The 24,430-nt window shown below is 34.9% G+C and overlaps 1 protein-coding gene across 13 annotated transcripts in view; it reads right to left on the bottom strand.

Moving 5' to 3' along the window:
* CCDC91 (coiled-coil domain containing 91) overlaps positions 1-24,430 on the bottom strand; it is a 481,978-nt gene that overhangs the window by 128,843 nt on the left and 328,705 nt on the right. For all 13 annotated transcript variants that reach the window (XM_056797660.1, XM_001373145.4, XM_007502853.3 and 10 more), the window contains 3 exons: positions 21,427-21,519; positions 21,265-21,333; positions 14,006-14,182 (listed from right to left, as the gene is read on the bottom strand). In XM_056797660.1, the coding sequence (XP_056653638.1) occupies positions 14,006-14,182; positions 21,265-21,333; positions 21,427-21,519 (339 nt within the window). The remainder of the gene's footprint in view (positions 1-14,005; positions 14,183-21,264; positions 21,334-21,426; positions 21,520-24,430) is intronic.

Here is a 24,430-nt window from a genome sequence, read left to right as displayed (position 1 = left end):
ATGTTCATTAAGGAGATTGGCCTATAGTTTTCTTTCTCTGTTTTTGACCTGCCTGGCTTTGGAATCAATGCCATATCTACATCATGAAAGGAATTTGTTGGACTCCTTCTTTGTTTATTCTGTCAAATAGTTTGTATAGTATTGGGAGTAGTTGTTCTTTGAATGTTTGATAGAATTCATGTTAATTTATCAGTCCATGGGGATTTAAATTGCTTAAGAGCTTGTGGCCAATTTCCATTTTTTTGGAAGGTTTGGATGCATTTATTTGTATGTCCTCTTCTGATATTTCCTCTTAGTCTGGATTTTTCCTTCATAAATATTATCCAGGGTCAATGCCTTCTTCTTGTTTTTCTCAGTGTTTGGAAGTTGTTTTTCCTGGTTGTTGTTTGCCATCACTTTGGTGGTTTTTCCTTCCCTTTCCAGTCAGAAGTCTGAGTGAGAAGGGCGGGCTCTCCCTGTATGGATCTAAGGAGTACAGTTTTTACCTGAGGCCATCTCTTGAGTCTCTTCAGCTTCTACAGTTTACTGCCCTTCTTTGTGCTATGTCTGCGAGGGTGCCCAAGGTCTGAGCTCTTCAGACTGCTGGGGTCTCTGGTCTAACTGCTCTCAGCAGTAGGTCTTTGGTGGTCTTAGTCAGCTGCCAAGGACCTAGAGGTGCCCCTCCGACATTCACTGATTGTAGCTCACTGGCTCTGACTCTGGCTCCATAGGTGGGGTGGGCGATGATGATCAACTTGCATTTTGATGGAAGCTATTTCACCCCCTTATACTGTGGAAATACCCAAATCCCACATACCTTCAATGCTGTGCCCTGTTGTAGAGTCCCTTCGTTCATATGAATTTTTTTTTTTGGCCTTTTGAGGCAGTCTATTTCAGTAGATGGTGAGGAGAGGAAGAATCCTGGGTCTACACTGTCACTATGTTTACCCGGAAGCCTATTATATATTCTCTCACATAACTTTTTCTCCTTAATTGTAGTTCAGAAGTGGTGGCATGTAGTCAAATTTTGATCACTCTCTTGGTTACAGTTATTCATTGTTTCTATGATTGATCCTTTATTCAAAATATCATTAAGTATCTATTAAGTTATTTTGTTTTCTTTGTATTCCCTCTGTTATTTTCATTGAGTTATTTTGTGTAAAAATATTTTTAGTATTTCTGCTTTATTACATTTAATTAAAATTTCTCTATGCCTTAGCACATGGTCTATTTTTGTAGATATGTGCTATTAAGAAAAATGAATATTGTTTTTAAATCCCATTTAGATATGTCATGTTCTTAAACTCACATTCTTTGTTTTATTCTACATTTTTATTTTTTAAAATTCTTCTGATAAATTTATGTATCTCTGAGACAGACTCTTGCAATAGTGTGTATATTTTTTACAATTTACTTAGAATATCATTTGCATTTATAAATAAAAATTTCTAAATAGTACAAAAGTTTAGAATTGATATTTGTTCTTCTGTGGATTATTTAAGCATTACATATGTAATGGAGGGGGGAATTCCATTTCTTACATTACATTATTATAATTAAAAGAAGGCCCAGAAACCTGAATTGAATCTATTAATTAAAAGAGTAATTAAGTATCAGGGAATTTTCCTAACCTCACAACCTCACAGCAACATAATTATAAATTCTAAAGTGTAAACAAAATTTACCTAATCCTTCTGACCTCTTTTTTAGGTATAAACCTCTTCAATTGGGTCAAGATGAAGAGAATTGGTTGGCTAACAAAACAAGCTGAATGTGTCTTTAAATAGCTTGAAGAATTTTACCATTTTCACCAGTCTAGCGGTACAGGAGTTCCAGATGGGAATTTGAGAACTGAAGGTAAAAGTGGGAAGAAAAAATAGGGTTCCTAAGAGCAAATTATTTTTTATGAGGAAAAGAGATTCTCTTTCCTACATCTTGACATTGGAATAGTAGTAGACAATGCATCTAGTTAGGAGCAGAGACATATAGAGGACAGACAGAGGTACTGGATAAGTAGGAGATGATACATCTAATAAAAGCAAAGATGAAACGAGGCCAGACATGAATACTGAGAGTCAGTTACTCAAGAAAGGCAGCAGCTTCCACGATTCTAACTCCTTTGTTGGAGAAAAGAGACTCACGAAAGCGCAACCTAAAGGGAGGATTACTTCAGGAGGCTTGAGGGCAGCAAGCCTCTGAGGACTTAACCATCAGTTGGGGAAGGGTTCCCAGAGAAATTCTTCTACATATAGTTTACCTGTTTATCCCTTTTTATTGTGAATTTTTCTTTTTCTGATAATTTAGTTACAAGCTCAGCTTTTTTGAACTCACCTAAAGTAGAGAAAATTACATTCCAGACTCTTCTTGTTTGTGACTTTACTTTTTAGATGTGTTGATGTGTTTCTTTTTCTTTTTAACCCTTATTGTATACTTAATGGATCCTTAATGGATTCTAATAATTCATTCCAAGGCAGAAAAATTAGGTAGTTGAGGTTAAGTAACTTGTCCAGGGTCACACTGCTAGGAAGGTTTGATGCCACATTTGATGCTGCAAGGCCTGGCTCTCAATTTACTGAGCCACTTAGCTACCTCTTGTACTTCTTATATAAATGCAACTCATTGATGGTTCTTTGTTTTTTTCACCTAACATTCATTTCTTTGAATTTACATTTAAGGTTAGTATCTTTTTATTTGCAGTTTATTCCATTTTTTTCTTTTGTATTGCTTCCTTTTAAGGCAATAATTTTCCCCACCCAGTTAGGCAAGCAATTAAAAATCTTCCTTCTTTTGCCCTCAAACCTCTTATCTTTAACAACTTTGTTTTGTCAACCTTTTTAATCTTCTTCCCTTTCAGTTTAGCCTGTTTTTTTATTCAAAGACTAGATGCTTACTTGTTCTTTCTTTATTCTCTTATTGTCTCTCCTGGGGTTGAATCTTCTTAAGTATAAGATCATATTTTTTACATTTTAAATTCTTTGATTAGAGATAATTAAATATTAAATTAAATACCTTTAATTTTTAAAATTTCAATAGCTTTCATAGATCTTAGTCTCCCCTCCTTTTCTTCTACTGGGCCTATTCCCTATACACTAAAGGCTCTTCTGATAGATCAAATACCTCATTCCCAAGCTTTCATATAAGGGGGGTGCCCAGGCCAGTGTTAAAACGAATTGTGGGTTAGACTTGAATATATTATTAATTAGGGGGTCACCAGGGATTTAATTTCTAAATCCCAAAATAAATTACTAAAGTAAATGGAATTTATGGTAGTTTATTTGTTTACAATAGGAGAGAGAGAGAGAGAGAGAGAGAGAGAGAGAGAGAGAGAGAGAGAGAGCGAGAGAGACAGAGAGAGACAGAGAGAGACAGAGAGAGACAGAGAGAGACAGAGACAGAGAGACAGAGAGACAGAGAGACAGGGAGAGAACACTAGAACGAACGAACTCTGGCTTCTTCTGATACCAGTTAGAATTTCTAAGCTCCAGCCAGGGGAAGAGAGTCTCAAGAAGTTGGGCCTTTCCTGGAGGCTTCATGCCTCCAGAAAGATAGGGTCACTAAGTCAGCTTTTCACTCACCAACCAAGACAGTCTTAAAGAAGTTTGGGTGTCTGCCTTCTGGAGGACACTGCTCCTCTGAGTCAGTGTCCGAATCTCTGAACGAATGTCTCTCTTCCCTTTAGCTCCGAGTGACTGATCCTTCACTCCAAATCTGGGTAACTGACTGTCCTCTTCAGTCTTTTTTCCCTCTATTTAAAGACCTTTTTCTCTTGTGTCACCTCCTCTAAATTTTCACGTGTTACCAATACACTTTTATCCAGGACATTGTCCATTCTTTAGTTCTCACCTTCTTTGGTTAGATTATATCTTTTTGGATTACTTAACACTTCTTTTGTTAAGTTCACCTTTTATAGTTACTTAATATCTTTTTGTGGTTAATTCACCTTTTGTACTTACTTAACACCTTTTTGTAGTTAAAAATCTAAAAATAAATTGTAATTTACAATTCTAGCTTCACTATAAAGTAAGAGATAAGTACCTTCATTGTTATAATCAGAAGATAGATAAATCCAATTTTTACACCAGCCATCTCCTCATTTCTCAACCATTTTCTTCTCCTTCATGTCTTCAGGAATCTCAGTGTCACTCAGGATTGTCGGCCTTGATATCCATGCTTCATCAGTATCCTCAAATATTCTTTGCCTCTCTGACTGGAGTGTGGAACAAAGAGCCATTTCCAAAGACTCCATTTAAGTAGGGAGCCCAAGATGAGCTATATGCACCCAGCTACACTCCTTTGGACTTCTCCATCTCGACCCAGTGCAGGATATCTTCTCTTCTTCTTACTTTATTCAACACTTTTCAGCCTCCTTTTCAACATTTACTGGGGGTTTTTCTTTTGATTTCTCTTTTTTATTCATCTTGTTATATTTGCCATTAGTCACTGGCTTGGGACCTTGACTTTCCTGGGGAAGTAGTCCAATCAAGGCTTTGTCTTTGACTTTAGTGAGGTGTAACTTACTTATTCCTGAATTAATCTCTACTTATGTAGAGTTTTGAGCATAGTAAATGGCCTAAATCAAATGGAAGTCAATATACAAGCAGAAATCTAATTAACTTTAATTATTCATTTTGTTTCTCTTTGCCCAATGATTTACAGATATCTTCCTATACTTTCATTGTCATGTGGATCTCTTCATCTTCTTCCTATTAGATCAGATCCTAAAATGCATGCATTAAGTACTTGTTGCTATAATTAGCATTTTGTGAAGTGTTTCGTGATTTAAAATTATGCCAAAGGTAAAAGTCACACTAGATTGATAAATTGCAATTTCTCTTAAAAAAAAAAGGCAACCTTGTTTTTTTTTAATAATTATCTATAGCAAATATGGATGTTACTAAAGTATAATTCCTTTAACACAGGAACACTTTTGAGACTAATACTTGCAAATTTTCTCAAAGCCATATTTCATTTCATTTCTCTAGGCCTTAGTGTATGCATTGGCAAAATGGAAAAACTTGACCAAGTGATCTCTAAATCTCCTTTTGATTCTATATCCTGTGGGGTGCATTAGCTGTCTTGTAAGTGATATTAAATTTTTTTTGGATTAATAAATTAGGATACATACAAAATAATATACACAAAGCTAGATAGAGAATATAATAGTAATTCTTAGGTACCAATTTATGGTTTATTAAGTATTTTCTTCATAGCCTTATAGTAGATAGTAAAGGCAAACATAATGAGAGAGATGAAATGCTTCACTTATGTTTATACAGAGAGTAAATTATGGAGCCAGAACCAAAGGTAGGACTTGTGCCCTAATCTTGTGTTCTTCACCCACCATGCTGCCTCCAAAAATAATGGTTTTAGCAAAGACATAGCATTAGGGATTTGAACTATTTGACTTCCTAGGCTAAAATAAAATGATTTGCATGCCATTACTTTGCTGGCATACAAGTAGATACTTTCTTTTCATTATGAACAGTTAGGTGGCAATGCTAAACTTCATATAGAATATATTAATATATTCATATGGAATATATTGCCAGGTCTGTGGGTTTATTTTTGAAAAGTATAACCCCCAAATTATAGTGACTGTGGTTATGAACTCTTATGAAAGTTTCCAACATTAGGCATGGTGTCAGTGTCTGTATGCTTTGGAGTCTTTTACAGGACTTTGCCAGCATAGCAAAAATTATGATTGGCATTTCTCTTTCCAGTTTAGTGTCAACATATACTCTTTCCTTAACAAAGATGTTCAAAGAACATTAGACTAACGGAATATAAAAACTTAAGAATCAAAACCCTGAAAAGATGCTCTTAATTATAGTAGGAGAAATGTTTGTGGTTCCACAATCAGCATTCTGATTCATCTTAACACATGAAAAAGGCAAACAAAAAAGTCACAAGTAAGTTCTGAGAAATATCTTACAATTACTAGACATCTCTTTTCCTTCAAATACTCCACATTTATTTCATCAACTGTCAACAATATTAATGCTGTTGCAGATATCTTGATCCAGGTTAACTATAATAGCTAGTTTGACTTCTGTAAAGTAAAATATCCTTTCTTTGAGTTTAAAATGAATGTTGACCTATTGACTCACTTGTATAAAAAAAGCTGTTGGTTCTAAACTGAAGAGTATTCTAATTCCTTTTTTCCCTTTAAGTAATGACCTTACCAATAAGAAAGAAAACAAGATTTTCAGAAAAGGGGAATTTTATGGTTACTCTCAGATGTTGGAAAGTCCAGTAAGTACCTTTAAATTTCTTTCCCAGATTTTTTTTCAAGTCACAAATCAGTTTTCTTTAATCATTTATGTCATAGTAAATGATCACTTTAGATATCACACCTAAAAAATAATGTCAAAAATGCTTATTAGTCATTTAAAAGCTTGACTTTGGCTATACTTGGCTCACTATTATTTGGAAGAATTCCACTGAATGAAATTCTAAGTAGTAAAGGCTGATGTGTGATAATTATTATTTAATTTTTATTGTTATTTTTGAGATTTTGAAATTTATTATCAATTTTCCCAATCCTTAATATTCTAGTAATATTCACAAAGAATTTTTCCAATACCATTAATTATAAATTGTAATCTTATTGAGATCCAATGTTCCAAACCCCTCTAGGGTGAGATTAAGTTAAATATTAAATAAAAGACTATATTCTTATCAAGAGGTACCTGAAGGTAAAGTCTACTTATGGCTCTACCATTTGTGCAATTTGGAATAAATAATACATGAGCCTTATTTGATTGTTCAAAAAAATGAACTTAATTTCTCAATTAGTTGTGCTGATTTTTATTCTCTAAAAAACATATGATTTATCATATGGAATAGCTTTCATGAAAGGGGAGAGGGAAGGATAATTAATGTAATGTTTGATGTAAAAACAGAAAAAATAAAATTTTAAAAATTGTAGTAATTATTTTTTTTATTTAAAGAGTAAAAGTTTTTATTAAGTACGTGTTATGTGCAAAGCACTGCAGTTTGCCAGAAAGATCCTGCTCCTGGGGATGAATGAGCAAATGATCTCCCATTTCTACCTCCTTTATGATATAGTTATTTTATCTCAAGTCAATTTAATATCAGCAGAAAAAAAAAGAGAAAATGTTACACATCCCAGATTTAGCAAGCATCCTTCTATTGAAACTCAACTGAATGTCAGTCAAATTGAAAAGTATATATTAAGTTTTGGTGATGTAAAGACAAAAGCAAAGAGTCCTTTGTCCTTAAGGTGCTTATATTCTAATGACAGGGACAAAATGTTCCCATGAAGATATATACAGATTGATGTAAAAGAGATTTTATTGCTATTCAGTTATTTTCAATCATGTACCACTCTTTGTGACCTCATTTGGGGTCTCCTTGGCAAAGATACTGGAGAGGTTTGCCATTTACTCCTCAGCTTATTTAACAGATGAAAAAATTAAGGCAAGCAGGGTTAAGTAACTTCTCCAAAGGTCATATTGTTAGTAAGGATAGAGAGAGAGAGTTGATTTTCACAGGATAAGGGGGAAGCAAAACTATGCACAGTGGAGTACTGGCCAACCTCCCCCACCAAATCTATTGTGCTGGGTTCTGAGACTTGGCATTGGCCAACTTCAGGATTCCAGGAACCTGGATACAGAAAAAGATAGAGCACCCCACACTCCAGACCAACCTCTTGAAGTCCCAGTTCCTGGCACCACCCTACAGAGAAGCCAGGAAGTCCATAGGGCTTGGTCCTTTCAAATGTGAACTTCAGTGAAGACCTAGCCCCAGGGCAAAGAAGCTCACAGATGACCTGAGTAAGCTAGTGTTGAAAAACCCAAAGATCCCAGCTTTTGGGTAAGGACTCAGAATTTGACAAAATATGTTGGGGAAAATTGGAAAGTAGTGTGGCAAAAATTAGTTTTAGATCAGTATCTCAAAACTTATACCAATATAAGGTCAAAATGGGTATATGATTTTAATATAAAGATAATATTAAAAGTAAATTAGGGGAACATAGAATAGTTTACCTGGAAGATCTATGGAGAAAGGAATAATTTATGACCAAACAAGAGAGCATTACAAGATATAAGATGAATAATCTTGATTATATTTCATTAAAAAGTTTTTGTACAAACAAAAATACCAATGCAGTCAAGATTGGAAAGGAAACAAAAAAATGGGGAAAAAAATTTTTTAACAAATTTCTCTGATAAAGGTCTCATTTCTCAAACATATAGAGAACTAAGTCAAAATTTATAAGAATCCAATTCATTCCCCAATTGATAAATGGTCAAATTATATGAATAGGCAGTTTTCAGATGAAGAAATCAAAGCTATCAGTAATCATATGAAAAAATGTTCTAAATCCCTCGATCAGACTGGCCAATATGACAGTAAAGGAAAAGAATATATGTTGAATGGAATGTGGCAAAGTGGCACTAATTGCTAGTGTTGTGAATTAATCCAATCATTTTGGAGGGCAATTTGGAATTATGCTCAAATAGCTATAAAAGAATGCATACTACTTGATCCAGTAATACCACTACAGGGTCTGTATCCCAAAGAGATCTAAAAAAATTGGAAAGACCTATTTGTACAATTTCTGCACTTTTTGTGGTGGCAAAGATTTTGAAATTAAAAGGATGTCCCTCAATTGGGGAATGGCTGAAAAACTGTGGTATATAATAGTGATGGAATACTATTGTGCTATAAGGAAAGATGAACAGGAGGATTTCAGAAAGAATTGGAAAGACCTTTGTGAAATGATGCAGAGTGAAATGAGCAGAACAAGGAGAACATTTTACACAGTAACTGAAATGTTGTGGGATGATGAAATGCGATAGACTTCAGTACTAACAGTAATACAATGATCCAGAACAGTTCTGAGGGATTTATGAAAAAGAATGATTTCCACCTTCAGAGAAAGAATTATTGGAGTATAAATGCAGATAAAAACATGTGATTTATCACTTGATTATTTGGGTACATGCTTTGGGGATACAAGTATAACCCAGACTGAATTGCTTGTCACCTCCAGGACAGGGGAGGAAAAGAAGAGAAAGAGACAACATGAATCATATAACTTTGGAAAACTTGTGTGGATATTTGTTATTAAAATAAAATACATTTAATTTTTTTTAAATAGTTTGGAGATAGAAACAATAAAATTTTACTACTGATTAAATATATGTGATAAGGGAAGTAGATGAGTTAAGTCTGATATTGAGATTCCAAACCTTAAATGACAGAAAGATCAGGGGGTTCCTACAACAATAACAGGAAAATTTGAAAGAAGGATGAACTTTGGGAAAAAGAAAATGAGTTCTATTTTGGATATGAGTTTTAGCAGCCTAACAACAATAAAGTGAAATAAAAGGGAGAATTAAAGATAAGTAAAAGGTGGATAAGTGTTCTGTAACAGCATTTAGAGTAGCCATAATGTAGGTGTTCACACTGGCATACATAGTGAGCAAAATTAGAAATAGAAGTGTATTTGGATATTTATAAGATGTTAATCCCTAATCCTACTGTATTTAGTTTTATGACACTCTATACTTTGCAAACCATTTAATTTGATAACAGCTTATTAATTAGTAATTTGATGTCAGGGCTTATATCTAGCACTGGAGAATTTAATTCCTGGCAAAGAAAGACAAGTATAGAATTGGAGTAGGAACTTATTGGTTACCATTTGGTTTTGCCACTCTCTAAAACAGAGTCTCTAAGACAGAGAGGCAATGTGGAGTAGTAAATAGAGGGCAACTGTTGGAGACAAGGAAATTTAGGTTCAAATCTTGCCTTTCACACTAGCTAGTTGTACAACAGTAGGTAAATCCCCTTCATTTGTTAAACTATCACCCCTAAAATTTTTATGACTATAAATTGCAGAGAATCACAGGTCAGATTAAAGAAAAAAGAACAATGAAGACAGATGTACCTTTGATAGCCCTGGACCTGATTTCATACCTATACTTTTATCATCTTAGATTCTTCTCTAGTATTCTTTGAAGTTTTTTGGTTGTCTTCAAATACAAAATTTACATTTATGTCTATTTTATAACAATACCACAGTCAAATTTGCAACATATCTCGAAAATCATTATACTATATGTCTGCCTGGATACTCCTAATAGGTCACATGGGACTACTTTGGGCTGGAAAGGATACCTTAAGTCTTATAACCATCTCAGAAACCTCAAAGTTCTGAAAGTACACATTAAGTCTGCACAAAGATTTCTTGTATAAATCCTAGTGTCCACCTGGATAGCATATGTCTGAAAATGGAAAACTCAGGCATACTCTACTGAAAAGAAACAAATAGTCATTTGGACTTAATAATATCAAATATCTTCCTGAGTTCTGCAGAATGCCTGACATTTTCTTGGTGAGGGAATCTACTTTATTCATCTTTGTCAAAGTTGGGAGGCCTCAACCATAATATCTCCAATTTATATCAATATTTATGTGAAATATTCAAGGGGAATAGGAGGGTTGTTTCATACCATCAAAACAATAATTTGATATAAAAAATTGATCTTTATTACAACTCCCAGAAAAATGCAAGTTAACCAATTCAAAGATAATTGAGATAAAGCCTGATTAGATATTGTTATGAAAGATTAAATTGAATGACTAAGATATTAAATTTGAATTGACATTATAGCTTCCATATTAACATATTTTTAAAATTACACAAATATTTTACAATCTTCGTGAGGAAATATAAGATAGTCAACTATTATAAATGTTGAGGAATTTCATTTCTCTTTTAAAACTGCTAACTGCCTAGTCAAAGTTTTGTTGGAGTAAGTATATGTTATCATAAAGTAAAGACTACTAGAATTAGGCTACATTCCTTAGACATAGATTTTTCAGAGCATTGGATCCAGAAAAAGCAGTATAAAGATATGTTGTTGACTTTATAAAAGGAGTTTGACAGCATTGATTGATAAGTACATGTGGCTGCTCAGAAAGATTCACAAGGATCTTAGAATTGCCACATAAGACCACATGGATTTGGTTCCTTTCCCTTGACCAGTGGACTCAAGAATGGGTAGGTAATAATCCCTGTTTTGTTCTATTTCATGGAGTGAGGAGTGTTCATTTGGAGACTGATACTTTTGCTTTTCTAGAAAACAGACTATTAATAATATCAAAAATGGGGAAAAAAAGTTTACATTGATGAATTTTCAGAGAAAGTGGGGAAAGGAGGGTTTTAATAGAAGCAAATTTCAGTTCAACATGAATAAAGTTCCAAATAATCAGAATCATCTAAAAGTGGAAAGAATGGGCTGCCTCAGGGCATTCCTCATTACTGATAATCATGATGTCACTGGAATGTGATTTTAACATCATCCAGTACAACCTGCCTTATTTTATAGAATAGAAAATTGACACCTAGAAAAGATAACCAACTCATTCTCTGGACAAGGAGTTAGGATTTGTACAGTCTTCTGACTCCAAAATATAGGGTTTCTTTCTGGTATGCTAAGGTACCTTAGTTGGTAGAATCAGATGAACTCTGAGGGCCCTTCTAACTCTTTGAATCTGTAATTAATGTGACAAAAATTGGAAAGGTAATTGCAGCTGGATTGTGGAGAGCCCTAAATAACAGGATAAAGAATTTTATTTGCTAGACTAGACAGCTATACAGACAGCCACTGAATGCTTTCTGCACAAGATATACAATGATTAGAACTATATGTAAGATCACTTTGGAAGAAAGGTATGAAAAGGGTTCAAAGATGGAAAGACTTTCTGAAGAAATTCAGGAATAAGAGAATTCTATTACTAAAGCACTTTCCTGATGAATCCAGGTAGTCATTAAACCATGTGTTTATGCTAAGCACTGGAATACAATGAAAGGTAAAAGACAATTCCTCTATCACAGACCCTAACAGGGAGAGAACATGCCAAAAATTAGGGGCATTCTTTATATATCTATGTATCTATCTGTTATAGATAGATAGATAGATAGATAGATAGATAGATAGATAGATAGATAGATAGATAGATAAGGATGGATACATGGATAGATTAGATAGACATAGAGACAGATAGATAGATGTGTGTGACACATACATGCACACACACATGATATAAGGCAATCAGAAAAGGGAAAACATTAGCTGTAGAGTGAAGGGAATGGGAAAGACCTCCTCAGAGAGTAGGATTTAAACTGAGTTGTTGAAGAAAGCCAAGGTGGCTAAAAGAAGAAAAAATAAAGATCAGCAAAAGTCACCAGACCTTTTAGAGGGGATTAAAAGTGTTCACAGAGGAACAAAGAAGGGCAATGGATTTATAATTCAAGGGCCAGGGTTCAAATCCTACCTCTGTCCCTACCTTCTTTATTCATGGCTTTGTCCATATAATATTAAGCCTGATATGGCATCTGGAATTTAAGGTTGAAAGGTCAGACTTAATTATTTTAAAAAAGGTTAAACATTGCAAATAGTTTATATTCTAATGGAACTTAGAACATTTTTGGTAAGATGAACTTAAGTTTAATTTTACCTATCAGGTAGCATGAAATTATAGATTTTGAACTGGATGAGACCTTAGAGGTTAACCTGTTCAATCTCTTCATGACTGAGACCCAAGGAAGTTATGATATATCCAAGGTCAAACAGGTAGTATGACTCAAAACTCCTAGAGTAGTTTTCAGTAGAACTCAAAACTCTTGACCTCAAATCCAGTTCTCTTGCTGTTTGTAGCACATATTAACTAGTTACAGAAAACAAAATTTGATTCAGTATAGTTGCTGAACTCTATGGTTAAACTACTTAAAGGTACTTTGGATCAAGTGAAAAGAGGCTCTATCCAATATTTCCCCATCCTCCATTCCTACAATTTAATGTGAAATGTCTCTCATATCATTTTTCCCTGAGCTTCAGACTTGTATTTCCAACTTAACATTAGCTATTTCTAACTGAATACCCTATAGTAAAACATAGCTCAAATACAATAAATCTAAAACTAAACATCATCTTTCTCCAAACCCACTCCTCCCATCTTCCTTAACTCTATTATGCACAACTTCCAAATTACTGAGGTTCAAAATCTTGCAATCATTTTTAGTTTCTCTGTCTTTCTAGCATGTTAGAATACACATGTCTTGGAATCAGAACAGTTCAGTCTGAGTGCCTCTCTTTTCTTAAATATATATTTAGTTAGCTTCTTTTTCAATTAAATTATGATGTTAATTTTGGACCTAATTTTCACTTCTTTATATGGAGTTACTGCTGCCCATTTCAGTAGGCAAAAATCTCACATGATGAAAACATTATGGAGATAATATGATCTGTAACAATGAAGAGAATACCTACACTAATGAGATTATAATTCATCTTAGTATAAAAGAAGTCTCAAAAATCTGATATTACCAATACTATAAGGCATAATGGCCACATGAAATCTAAAATGAGTTTGGTAATGTACACTATGGCATAATGAAAAATTTCTACTGTGCTTTTTCCCAGCTATGTGACCTTGGGCAAAGAATTTCAACTCTATGGTCCTCAGTTGCTTTTCTTCATAATATGAGGGTTGGTCTAGGAAAAACTATGAAATTCTTTTCAGTTTGAAACACTATGGGATTCTGTAATTTCCATAGTTTGCATAAAAACTAAAGGTTAAGTTAACTTTTAATTAATTCAAACTTATGATATTAGAAAGCAGATATATAAGCATTTAGAGAAGGCATAATAAAATTGTCTATTACTATTTCATTTTTAGGCCACATGATGAGAAGACAGGACTCATTGGAAAAGATCCTGATTTTAGGAAAGATTTAAGGCTAAAAGAAGAAGGGGATGGCAAAGGATGAGATGGATAGTGTTGTAGAAGTAATGAATATGAGTGTGAATAGAGAGTGAAGGATACAGGGGCCTGATCCATGGGTCCTAAGTCAGACATGACTGAACAGACAAAAAAAAAATGATCATTTCTAACAATGTGATTTTAAAAGATGGTAAAATAATCCTGAATTAAATAAATAAGTAAAAAAAGAGTAATAGTATATATTTCCATAAAGTTGTCTACTGACCTGACTTATCTTTCTTTGTTCTTGTAAAGCTTCTTGGATTGCCTGAGCCACCTTTTCTTGATCTTTGTCATGCTCAGCTTTCCATAAATCCCTCTCTTCAGCATGAACTTTTCCCAACTTTTTTCTTTCTTCTTCTACCGCCTTTAAAATAGCATCCTTCATTGTTGCTTTTTCAATCTTTGAAACAATAGTGAAAACAAAAGTATTAAAACAATGATCAATGAAAAGATTTATTTGAAGAACTGAGCTATTTATGAAATGAGAACATTTTCACAGAGACTCTATTCTTTATTCCTATTAGGTTTGCATATAATTTTGTTTCATGTGCATGCTTTTTAAAACTAAAACGGCCTCTGTGATAATCATTGTAATATATCTATATTCATGCTATAAGTATATTGAATACAATTTCTGTGATTTCTAAGGTTTATCTCCATTAACTGGGGCTTCTCTCAGTAGATCAGGTCTCATAAATAAGTGGCAGCATAAAGCATAGTAAAATCAGTTTTCAAGTGTGAAAAGAAGAAGGTTAATTGACAACATAAGTATTTTATTCACCAAGTACTACAGGATCAGGACTAAATGAAACATAAGGTTCTGCTGATCTTGATCACCTAGCCTCAATTCTTTTTAATCTCATATGAGAGACCAACAAGTTTGCACAAAATAGATGACAATGGAAAAACTTTTACAGAGGACCTAGTTTTTTAAAATATAATTTTATTGATATTTCATTATTTTTATCTAAGTATCCTAATATCCCTCCCCTACCAATGCCCAGAGAGTCATCTCATATAATAAATATTTACTTTAAAAAAAAGGAAAATCAATCAATATACACTAAATCCACAAATTCTCCACCTCTGAAAGGATTTAGGGTATCTCCTCAATTATCTTCTTTGGGGGTCATGCTCATCTTTTATAATTTTGTAACTCCTCTCCTCATTATAATAAATGACCTAGATGAATTCTGATAATATCTCCTCCTTTACTCCTCTCTGATATGATGAGGTAGTCCTCCTCTTCAATAAAGCAAACTTATTTACATGCAGAAACAATCTCATCCCATCCCTTTTTCTCTCTATCATTTGCCCTTTCTTATCATCTCTACTCTCACTTATCTTGTCTCTCTCTGTTATGGCTTCCCTATTGTCCACAAACATGTTCCCATCTCCCTCTTCCTCAAAAATTCTCATTTGATCCAACTTTCCTTCATAACTATTGTTCCACACCTCTTCTGCCTTTTGTAGTTAATGTCCTTAAGAAAGAAGTTTACAATAGATACCTCCACTTTGTCACTCCTCGCTTTCTTTTTTTTTTACTTATTGCAGTCTGTCTTTCAGCCTCATCATTCAACCAAAGATTCTCTTTCAAAAGTTACCAATGATCCCTTAATTGCCAAATATAATGGTGTTCTTTCTCTCTTTCATTTTTTTTTCTTTTATTTCCAAAGATAAGCCTTCTCATTCTTCCACTTCCCTTCCCCATGGAGAAAAGGAAAAGAAAATAAAAAAGTCCTGTTATAAGAACATATAATTAAGTAAAATAAAATTATTTTTTGGACATGTCTAAAAATATGAGCAAAGAATTCAAAATGCAGAATTCAAAAATATTTTTAGAACATGGCTAATGTGGAAATTTATTTTGATTGACCATATATGTGTATAAAGCCTTTATGTTTCTTGTTTTGTCAGGGTAAGGGCTGAGGTAGAGTTGGGATAGGAGGAAGAGAGCATGGAGATCTTGGCTGACTAAAACAAAACAAAATATGTAAAATATATGTGCATGTGCATATACATATGTCTGTATATTGTGGAAGAGAGAAATTATAAGGCATTCAAAAGGACAGAAGCAGTGGTTGAGAGGTTACTATTTAATCAAATGAAGATTCTGATTTGGAATGTTACCGGAAAAGGCAGTTTGGAGCCAAACCAACTGGGGGCTGAGTTATGGGGTTATGGGGTCTTGGCTGATGCTGGTTGCCTTTGAATCAAGGTCCTGACTGATTTCCTGGTTGCCTTTGAATCAGGGAAGGAAGAAGCTGGGTTTATCTCTGGGACTTACCCCAACCCACTTACCTCCATCCTCCATTTTTCCTGTCTTCCCCAAATAAATCCTTACTTAAGATAAAAGAAGATAGAGAGTATTTTTATTTGAAACATCATTAACTCACCTTGACTGATTTAGAAACCAGAAGAAGAACAGGGGAAGGGGAAATTGAAGGGAAGAAGAGGGGAGGAAGGGAGGCTGGAAGAGGGAGGAAGGAAGAAATAGAGGGAGGAGGGTAGGCAAAACAAGAGAGCTACCTGATCCATTAGTTATGAAGTATCAAATATATACCCTCAATATTATCTATTATAATATATTATACAGATGAGTACATATATAATAAAAACATAAATGTATAAATGTTTGACAATTTACTGAGGACTCAAGATGAAAATTGCTGGCCTCCTGACTAGGTAATAAACTCAAAACTCAGAACTCATGCTGAAGCATATGTTGATGGTAAGTGGCATGTTTTATCATTAGTTTTCCAGAATCCTTATTTGTCTTCTCTGTCTTTCTGTCTGTCTGCCAGTCCATCATACCTTACCAATTATTCAGATTCCCATTCTCTGTGATCTCAAAAAATCTCAAAAAAAAAAAAGCTATAAATATTTTTGTACATCCTTAGAATTTGTTTTGCTTAGGATTAATCCCTCCCTTAATTTGCCCTGCCTCTAATTTCCCTTTCCCCATTTTTCCTCCTATTTCACTACTGAATGAAATGTATTTATGTACTTGACTGTGGGTATGTGTGAGTTTTTGTACTCTTCCTTCATCTGACCAGTTCAGATGGGAATGAAATTCAAATGTCAGCTGCTACTCATCTCCTCCCCCCTTTTCTACAGATGTTTACTTCAGCACCTTAATTATGTGAGTGAATTTTCCCTAATCTTTCTTCCACTCCCTTTGCCACCCCACCATCCTGTGTATTTCTATATCCCTCTTATTTTTTCTAAAAAACATCAAGACATAACAGAAGTACACCCAGGTCTTGTCTAATTGCACCCCTTCTTTAACCCGTGATGATTATAGAGTTCAGAGGTGACACGTATCATCTCTCTCTATATATGAATATTAGTAATTTATCTTTGTTTAGTCTTTTATTGTTCATTAATATTTAACTTTATGTTTCTCTTCCTTCCTGTGTTTGTACTTCAGAAATTCTGTTTTTTTTTAATTCTCTGATTCTTTAAAAATTAAGAATGTTTCAAAGTCCTTTTTTCACTCAAAATTCATTTTCTCACTGAAGCATTTATCTTGTGGGAAAAGTTATTATTGGCTATAAGCTCACATCCCTTGCCTTATGGAATATCATATTCCAAATTCTCTGATGCTTCAGAGTGGTTGTATGATCCTGACTATGTCTTCTTGGTACTCAAATTCTTTCTTTCTGGCTGCTTGTAGTATTTTCCTTTGACTGGGAAACTCTGGATTTGGGTTATGATGTGTCTAGAAGTTTTCATTTTGGGGTTTCTTTTGTGAGGTAACCAGCAGAATCTTTATATTGCTATTTTACACCCCAATTTTAAGAACTATGGACAGTTTTAAGATGTCTTGAAATATAATGTCTAGGCTCTTTTTTTAGTCTTGGTATTTAAGAAGTTCATTGATTCTTAATTTTTTTCTCCTTAGTTGTTTCTTTTTTTTTTTGGCTATAAATTTTTTTTTTCAAAAAATTTCTTAACCTTTTGAATTTGTTCTGTTGTTTCTTGTTGCCTCGTGAAATCATTGGCTTCTATTCGGTCCATTACAATTTTCAATGAGTTAGTTGCTTAGTCAAGGTTTTATACCTCTAATGACAAGTTGTTTATTCCCTTTCCAATTCTTTGTTTCATAGTTCTCATTTCTTTTTTATTTTTTCCTCAAAAACTCACATTTCATTTATTAAAATATTTCAAAACTTTTTTTTAACTTTTTTTTAATTTTTTTTTTAACTTTTGCTTCATTTCTTCCAGGTATTCTAGAAGAGTCTGGGCCCAACTGTGATTTTCTTGGAGGAATTGCTTGTTGGTGTTTTAGAGTCATTCTCTTCTGCATTTGTGTCTTGAAAGTTTTTTTTTTTTTAACCCTTACCTTCTGTCTTGGAGTCAATACTGTGTATTGGCTGCAAGGCAGAAGAGTGGTAAGGGCTAGGCAATGGGGGTCAAGTGATTTGCCCAGGGTCTCACAGTTGGGAAGTGTCTGAGGCCACATTTGAACCTAGGACCTCCCATTTCTAGGCCTGGCTCTCAATCCACTGAGCTACCCAGCTGCCCCCTGTCTTGAAAGTTTTGGCCATAAATAGCTCATTATGGTGGGTTTTGTTGTTGTTGTTGTTGTTTACTCATTCTTTAAGCCTATTCTTCAACTTCAGACAAGATGTCTGGCTTGGGCTCTACTATACTTCAAGAGGGAAGTTCTGGGCTAATCATATTGCTGCTTTCCTGGAATACTAAGAATTGTGTCATTCCAGGAACTTAATGACCTGAGGTTTGGTTCTGAGCAAGAGTAGATTGCTCTACCTCTATCAGCCAACTGGAAAGTTCTGTCAGTTCAGAGCAACAGAATTATAGTCTCCCCTTTAGTGAGGGCCTGCCCTAGTTATTCCTCTGTTGGCTGAACTAGACATTGGGAAATGAGTTTCTTCCTTCTCCCCAATGTCTGTGCCACATTGCTGCTATTTCTTCTGATGCTGTTAGCTTCTGAACTTCCTTCTTCCTTAATATGACACCTAGGGCCTCTCGATGAGGTTGCAGCAGTGAGCAGGTTCTCTTTTCCTTTGGCCCTGGTTAGTTGTTGACAAAATTGCCAGTTTTTTCTTGATACTCTCTTTAGATCTTCAGGACTCTACACTTTCCTGGCTCTCCTCCTAGGTATTTTACTGCTTCTCCTTAGTGTCTTTTGCAGGAACTTCATCCAGGTCATGCAAGCTAACCACAGTATACTGTATCTTCTCATCTACCCTGTATGTACTTTCCCTTAGTGATATGTAATTAAAATGTTAGCCTGGAAGAGCCTCTATTAATAATGTCTCTTGGAAGTACCTGCCCAGTTATTTGTAGTGGAGAGAGAAGGACTAAGACTTATGACAGTGAGGAGAATCTGGAGGTGAAGAAGGCACTCTAGGTTTTAAAATTGTGTCCCTCTCAGAAATTTTCATCTTTTATTATAAAATGCTTAACTTGATGTAGTATAGAAAAAAAACACTCAGGTGCTTTTTATAGAAGTTAAATTTTCTGTGCATTTAAAAAAAACCCTTACTTTCATTTTTAGTAACAACTCTAAGACAGAAAGACAAGGACTATTCAATTGGGGCTACATGTGACTCCAGGCAAGTAAATCACTAACCTCCAATTACCTAACTCTTAATGCTCTTCTTTCCTAAAGCCAAAATGTGTATTGATTCTAAGACTGAAGTTAAAGGTTTTAAAAATAACAAGAACACTGATATTCTTGATCCCATGTTTGCTGGTAGATTTTGTTTCTACATCTTTCTTCTCTTACTTATATGCCCCCTTTCCCACCACATACATGCATGTTTAGGTAGCCTTGAAAAAGTGCTCATTATATTGTATCATCTCTTCAAATTTTCATTCCATATTAGTCCTCTCTTCAACTCTCCAAAAAGCTTCAATTTCTGAATATCTCAACCTCTTTTTTTCCTAATTTTTCAATAAAATTTCCAAATTCAATAATGGTCTTTTTTCAAGTCAGATACTTCCTGATTTTTTAAGCTTTTCCAGTAAGATTAATGGATGAACAAGCATTTATTAATGCTTGCTCAAAGTTAACTATGTGCCAAGCATTTTGTTAAAAAGTATAAAGAAATATATGAAATAATACTTGTTCTAAAGGGATGATATTGAGACTATTAAGCTAGATACTGATAAGGATAGTGATCTACTTTAAGAGACAAGAGCTTGATTTTTTGAGGAAAGATAACGATTTCAGTTTTGGATATTTTGATTTTGAAATGATGCTTGCTATCTAATTAAAAATATCTAATAGGCAGCTGTTGACACAGGACTGGTACTCAATAGAGGTCAGAGCTGCACACAGATAACTAAACCCATGGGACTTGATAAAATCAACAGTAAATGGTAGAGGGATAGAAGAAAAGAAGGTTGAAATTGAAGTCAGGGATGGGTCAAATTGAGGATGATGATTTAATAAAGGAGAATAAGTATAGAGAGCTAGAAGGAGATCCAAAAGAAAGAAGTGTAATGAGAATCCTGAGAGGAAAGAGTTTCCAAGTGGAAAGGCTGTACCAAATGCTGCAGAGAGATTAAAAAAAGATGAGGAATGAGATTAGATCATGAGATAAAGTAAGTAAGAGATAGCTGATAACTTGGGAGAGAAAAATTTCAGATAAGTGATCATATTAGTAACCAGTTTGCAAAAGGCAGAAAAGTGAGGTGCAAGAAAAGGAAGCAGAGGCAGAACATTTAGCAGTCATTATTTGCTTATATTCCTCCACCCAGCCTTTATTTCTCCCAAAGAATTTGCTTATGAAAGGGAGTAGTGACACAAGGTAATAGTTTAAGGAGAGGCGAATGTTCAGTAAAGTTTTGTTTTTAGGAATGGAGAAAGTCTGGACATGTTAGTAGGAAATAAAACAGTGCATGTTAAGAGACTGAAGATTACATGTTTGGGAAGTAATGTGCCATTTGTGCCTTCATCCATGTCCTTGATAACCTCCACTTCCACAACAATTGCTTAAACATACCAGAATCAAGCACAGATCCTTGGAACACCAAACTCAAAGCTGACTTTTGAGTGAACACTGAACTATTAGTGACTGTTCTTTCACTCTGGCTATTCAACTGAATCCATCTAATTCTTAAGAGTCTCAATTTCCCTTCAGGGTTCATTTCAGATGTCACATTATATACGAAGCCTTTCTTTATATCCTAGTTTTCAGGGCTTTCTCCTCCCTCAACTCATCTCAGATTTCCTTCTCTTTTTAAATGCTATATTCACTTGCAGAAAATCTTTGAGGTAAAATATATATATATATATATTTTTTTTTTAAATGCCTTTGTATCTCTAAGGCACAGCGCCTAAACACAGGCATTTAAAAATGTATTAAATTAAAATGAACACAAGAGAGAAATGATAGGGGAAAATCCTCTTCATAGAATGAAGCTAGACTGAATACAAAATTATTCAAATCTCACCTTTCTTAAAAGTCACTCACTTATAAAGAAACCATTTGTTATATATGGCAATACCTTTGCTGCAGTTGTTAATGCATCTTTGTTTCTTTGCATTTCTTCTGCCAAACATTTTCCCAAAATTTCCTACAAATCAGAAAACAGTTCAGAAGATGTTACATATATTTTCTGAGGAAATAAGGCCTATTAATTCCAAACAGTTTGTACATGAAATCTTACCTTTTGTTCCTGTGACTGTTGAGTCAAAGCTTCTTTTAGTTTTTCTGTTAGTTGTTCCTTCTCTGCATCAAGCATATCCAAAAGCCTCTGATGCTTTAACGGAAGATAATTATTGTTATGAATATGACAGCAGTATTCTTAAAAAAAATGAGAGCTTCTGAACACCTACTACCAAGAAACAGCACAATGCCTAGCATGTAGTACCTATTGCTTCCATCCTGTCATACAATGGGGCAGCTAGATGGTACAGAGAATAGGAGTGGACCTGAGGTCAAGAAGACCTGAGATCAGATCTAGCCTTAGGCACTTACAAGCTGTGTAACTGAATAAGTCACTTAAACTCTGACTTAGTTTCCTCAGCTATAAAATGGGGATAAAAATAGTACCTACCTCCCACCTTTGTTGTAAGAATCAAATGAAATGATAAATGTAAAAAACAGTGTTTAGGACAGTGACTGGCACACAGTAAGCACTGTGTAAATGTTAGGTATTATTTTTGTAATTGTTTTTATTGACTTTAAATATAGATATTTTGTGAAGTTTTTTTAAATAGAACTTTACCAGTCAGCCTCTTCCACAAAAAACAACCATATATATCTCTTTCTGAAGTCTTTAAAGGTACATTTCTTAGTTCTTCACCAAAATAAAAGATTATGATAGGAGCAACTCCAAATTAAAATAGATAAATAAAATGGGGACAGAATAAGAATTTTCTTTTCAAATTAAATTGAAAAAGTTAAGTAATGGGAACAAAAGAAGACTTTAAGCTTCCAGGAAAAGAAATGATCAAATAGTATTGATAAAAATTTTCTTAAAAGACAAAAAATCCTTAAATTAGGTACATTAGAGAATATTGCTAAGGAAATAAATATTCAATTAATCATAGTTTCGGTACCACATTTTTTTTTTACCATATACACATTAAGTGAAACTATAAGAGGCCAAGAGAATCCATGTAATACCAATGCTTCTCAGTATTAAAGTAAAAGGAGTTAGGATATTCACTTCCATTCCAATGTGCTAGGGAACATAAGGCCACATTATTTATGTAGAACTTTAGCATTATACCCCAGTATACCTCAGGCCAATCTCTGCTTGGCATGTACTAATTTCAAGAAACTAGGGATAAGATGGAGGTAGAGTGTCAAATATGCCTTGGGAGTCAGGGTTGGACTCCTTGGAAGATATACAACTCATTCTTTGAACATCACTGTCCTTGAACTAGAGAAATTCTCTATTTTATTCTTCCTCTAGCTGGATTTGTCTCAGGTGCCAGAATTGTTATTTAGAGGTCTATCCATTTCTTTTAGTAGCATGATCATCTTCTCATCAACACATTACAAGATTATTTAGAACTAGAAGAGATTTTAGAAGGCAAATTTGTCATTTTAAGGCTACACAAGAAGTAAGTGACCAAGCTATGTTGCTAACCAATGCCCTTTGAGTCCATGCCAGTACACTTCACACTGCCTAATGCTGAAATTGATATGCCATGCTCATTCCCCCTTTTATGGTATTATTTTCGGACCTCCACTCTTTGAAAACACTCCTTAGCTCACTATTTTTTGCTAAGTAAAATTCCACCTATCAGTCAAAGGTCATCTAAGTTTCTACCTCCTCAAAGTCTTTCAGAACTCATCCAATGCAGGCTATAATTTCCCTTTCCTTAATTCCTTTCAAATTTGAAAACACTCAGGCTTAGGGGGAAGTTAGGGGGGAAGGTCCCAGGACCCATCCTCCCCATCTAGAGTGCAAAGCCTCCAGCGACAGTGGGAACCTGTTGGCGGGCAAAGGTGTTGGTCTGGAGGGTGTACCTTGTGGGCAGGGCTGTGCCAGGCTCAGAGTGTCGAACAAAGGTGACTGGGAAGTAGCTGGAGAGTGAGTGAAGAGCTGGTAGCCTGGACAGGAGGGCTGACACCATCCATATTACTCTAGCCTTCCAAGAGGTTTTAAGCCTCAGAGCACAACCAACCCAACCCAGCTTAACTTAAACCCATCAAAAGTCTTCAGAACTCAGGGAAGCTAGGACCCCTGCACCCCACTCAGAGCGCTAAGACTCCAGCGGCAGTGGGAACCTCTGGGCAGGAAAAGGCGCTGGTCTAGAGGGTGTACCTCGAGGGTAGGGCTGTGCCAGTCTCAGACCATAAAACACAGGCAGTGGTAAAGAAGCTGGAGAGGGAGCAAAGAGCCTTCCAGGAGGTTTTGGCCTCGGGGCACATACAGCCCAACCCAGATGAATTTAATAACATCAAAAATCTTCAGAGCTCAGGGAAGCCAAGTGCCAACACCTCTCCCTCACTGACTGCTGGACTTTGATAAAATCAAAACCCTCCAGAGGACAGGGAAGCTCAAACTACGACACTACTCCCCCAGATACAACATTGAGAGATCTGACAAAGCTCCAAGAGGAGAGAATAACAGAAAGTCCCCAAACCAAAAAAATGAGAGGAGCAAGAGGACAGACAAATATGGAGGGCAAAGAAGGGGTAAATATGAGCAAACAAGAGAAAAAGAGGAAAGAAATTACTATGGGCAGCTTCAGCACAGGCAATGAACCAAGAACAAACAATACACAAGAGAATGCAAATAATACAACAGAAATCCCAGAGAAATGGACACAGGCATTGGAAGAACTCAAAGTGAAATTCAAAATACAATTAAAAGAGGCTGAAGAAAATTGGGAAAAGAACTTAAAAACTAAGATAAGTCATCTGGAAACAGAAAATACTGTCCTGAAAGCCAAAATGAGGCAAAGGAGATGAAAGATGAGGCAAAGAAGATGAGAGATGAGGTAAAGAGAATCAAAGATGACCTCCAAAGAAAATCAAACCAGAAGGAGAAGGATGACCAAAAATCCCAGGGATGAAATCCAGTCTTTAAGAACCAGAATACAACAAATAGAATTAAGTGACATCACAAGGCAGGAGGACACTATAAAACAAATCCAAAAGAATGAAAAAATTGAGGAAAATATGAAGCATCTCATTCAGAAAACAGAGGATTT

This window comes from Monodelphis domestica, chromosome 5 (genome assembly GCF_027887165.1).
Source record: "Monodelphis domestica isolate mMonDom1 chromosome 5, mMonDom1.pri, whole genome shotgun sequence".
Taxonomy (NCBI): Eukaryota; Metazoa; Chordata; class Mammalia; order Didelphimorphia; family Didelphidae; genus Monodelphis; species Monodelphis domestica.
This window is presented reverse-complemented; position numbering and strand designations above follow the sequence as displayed.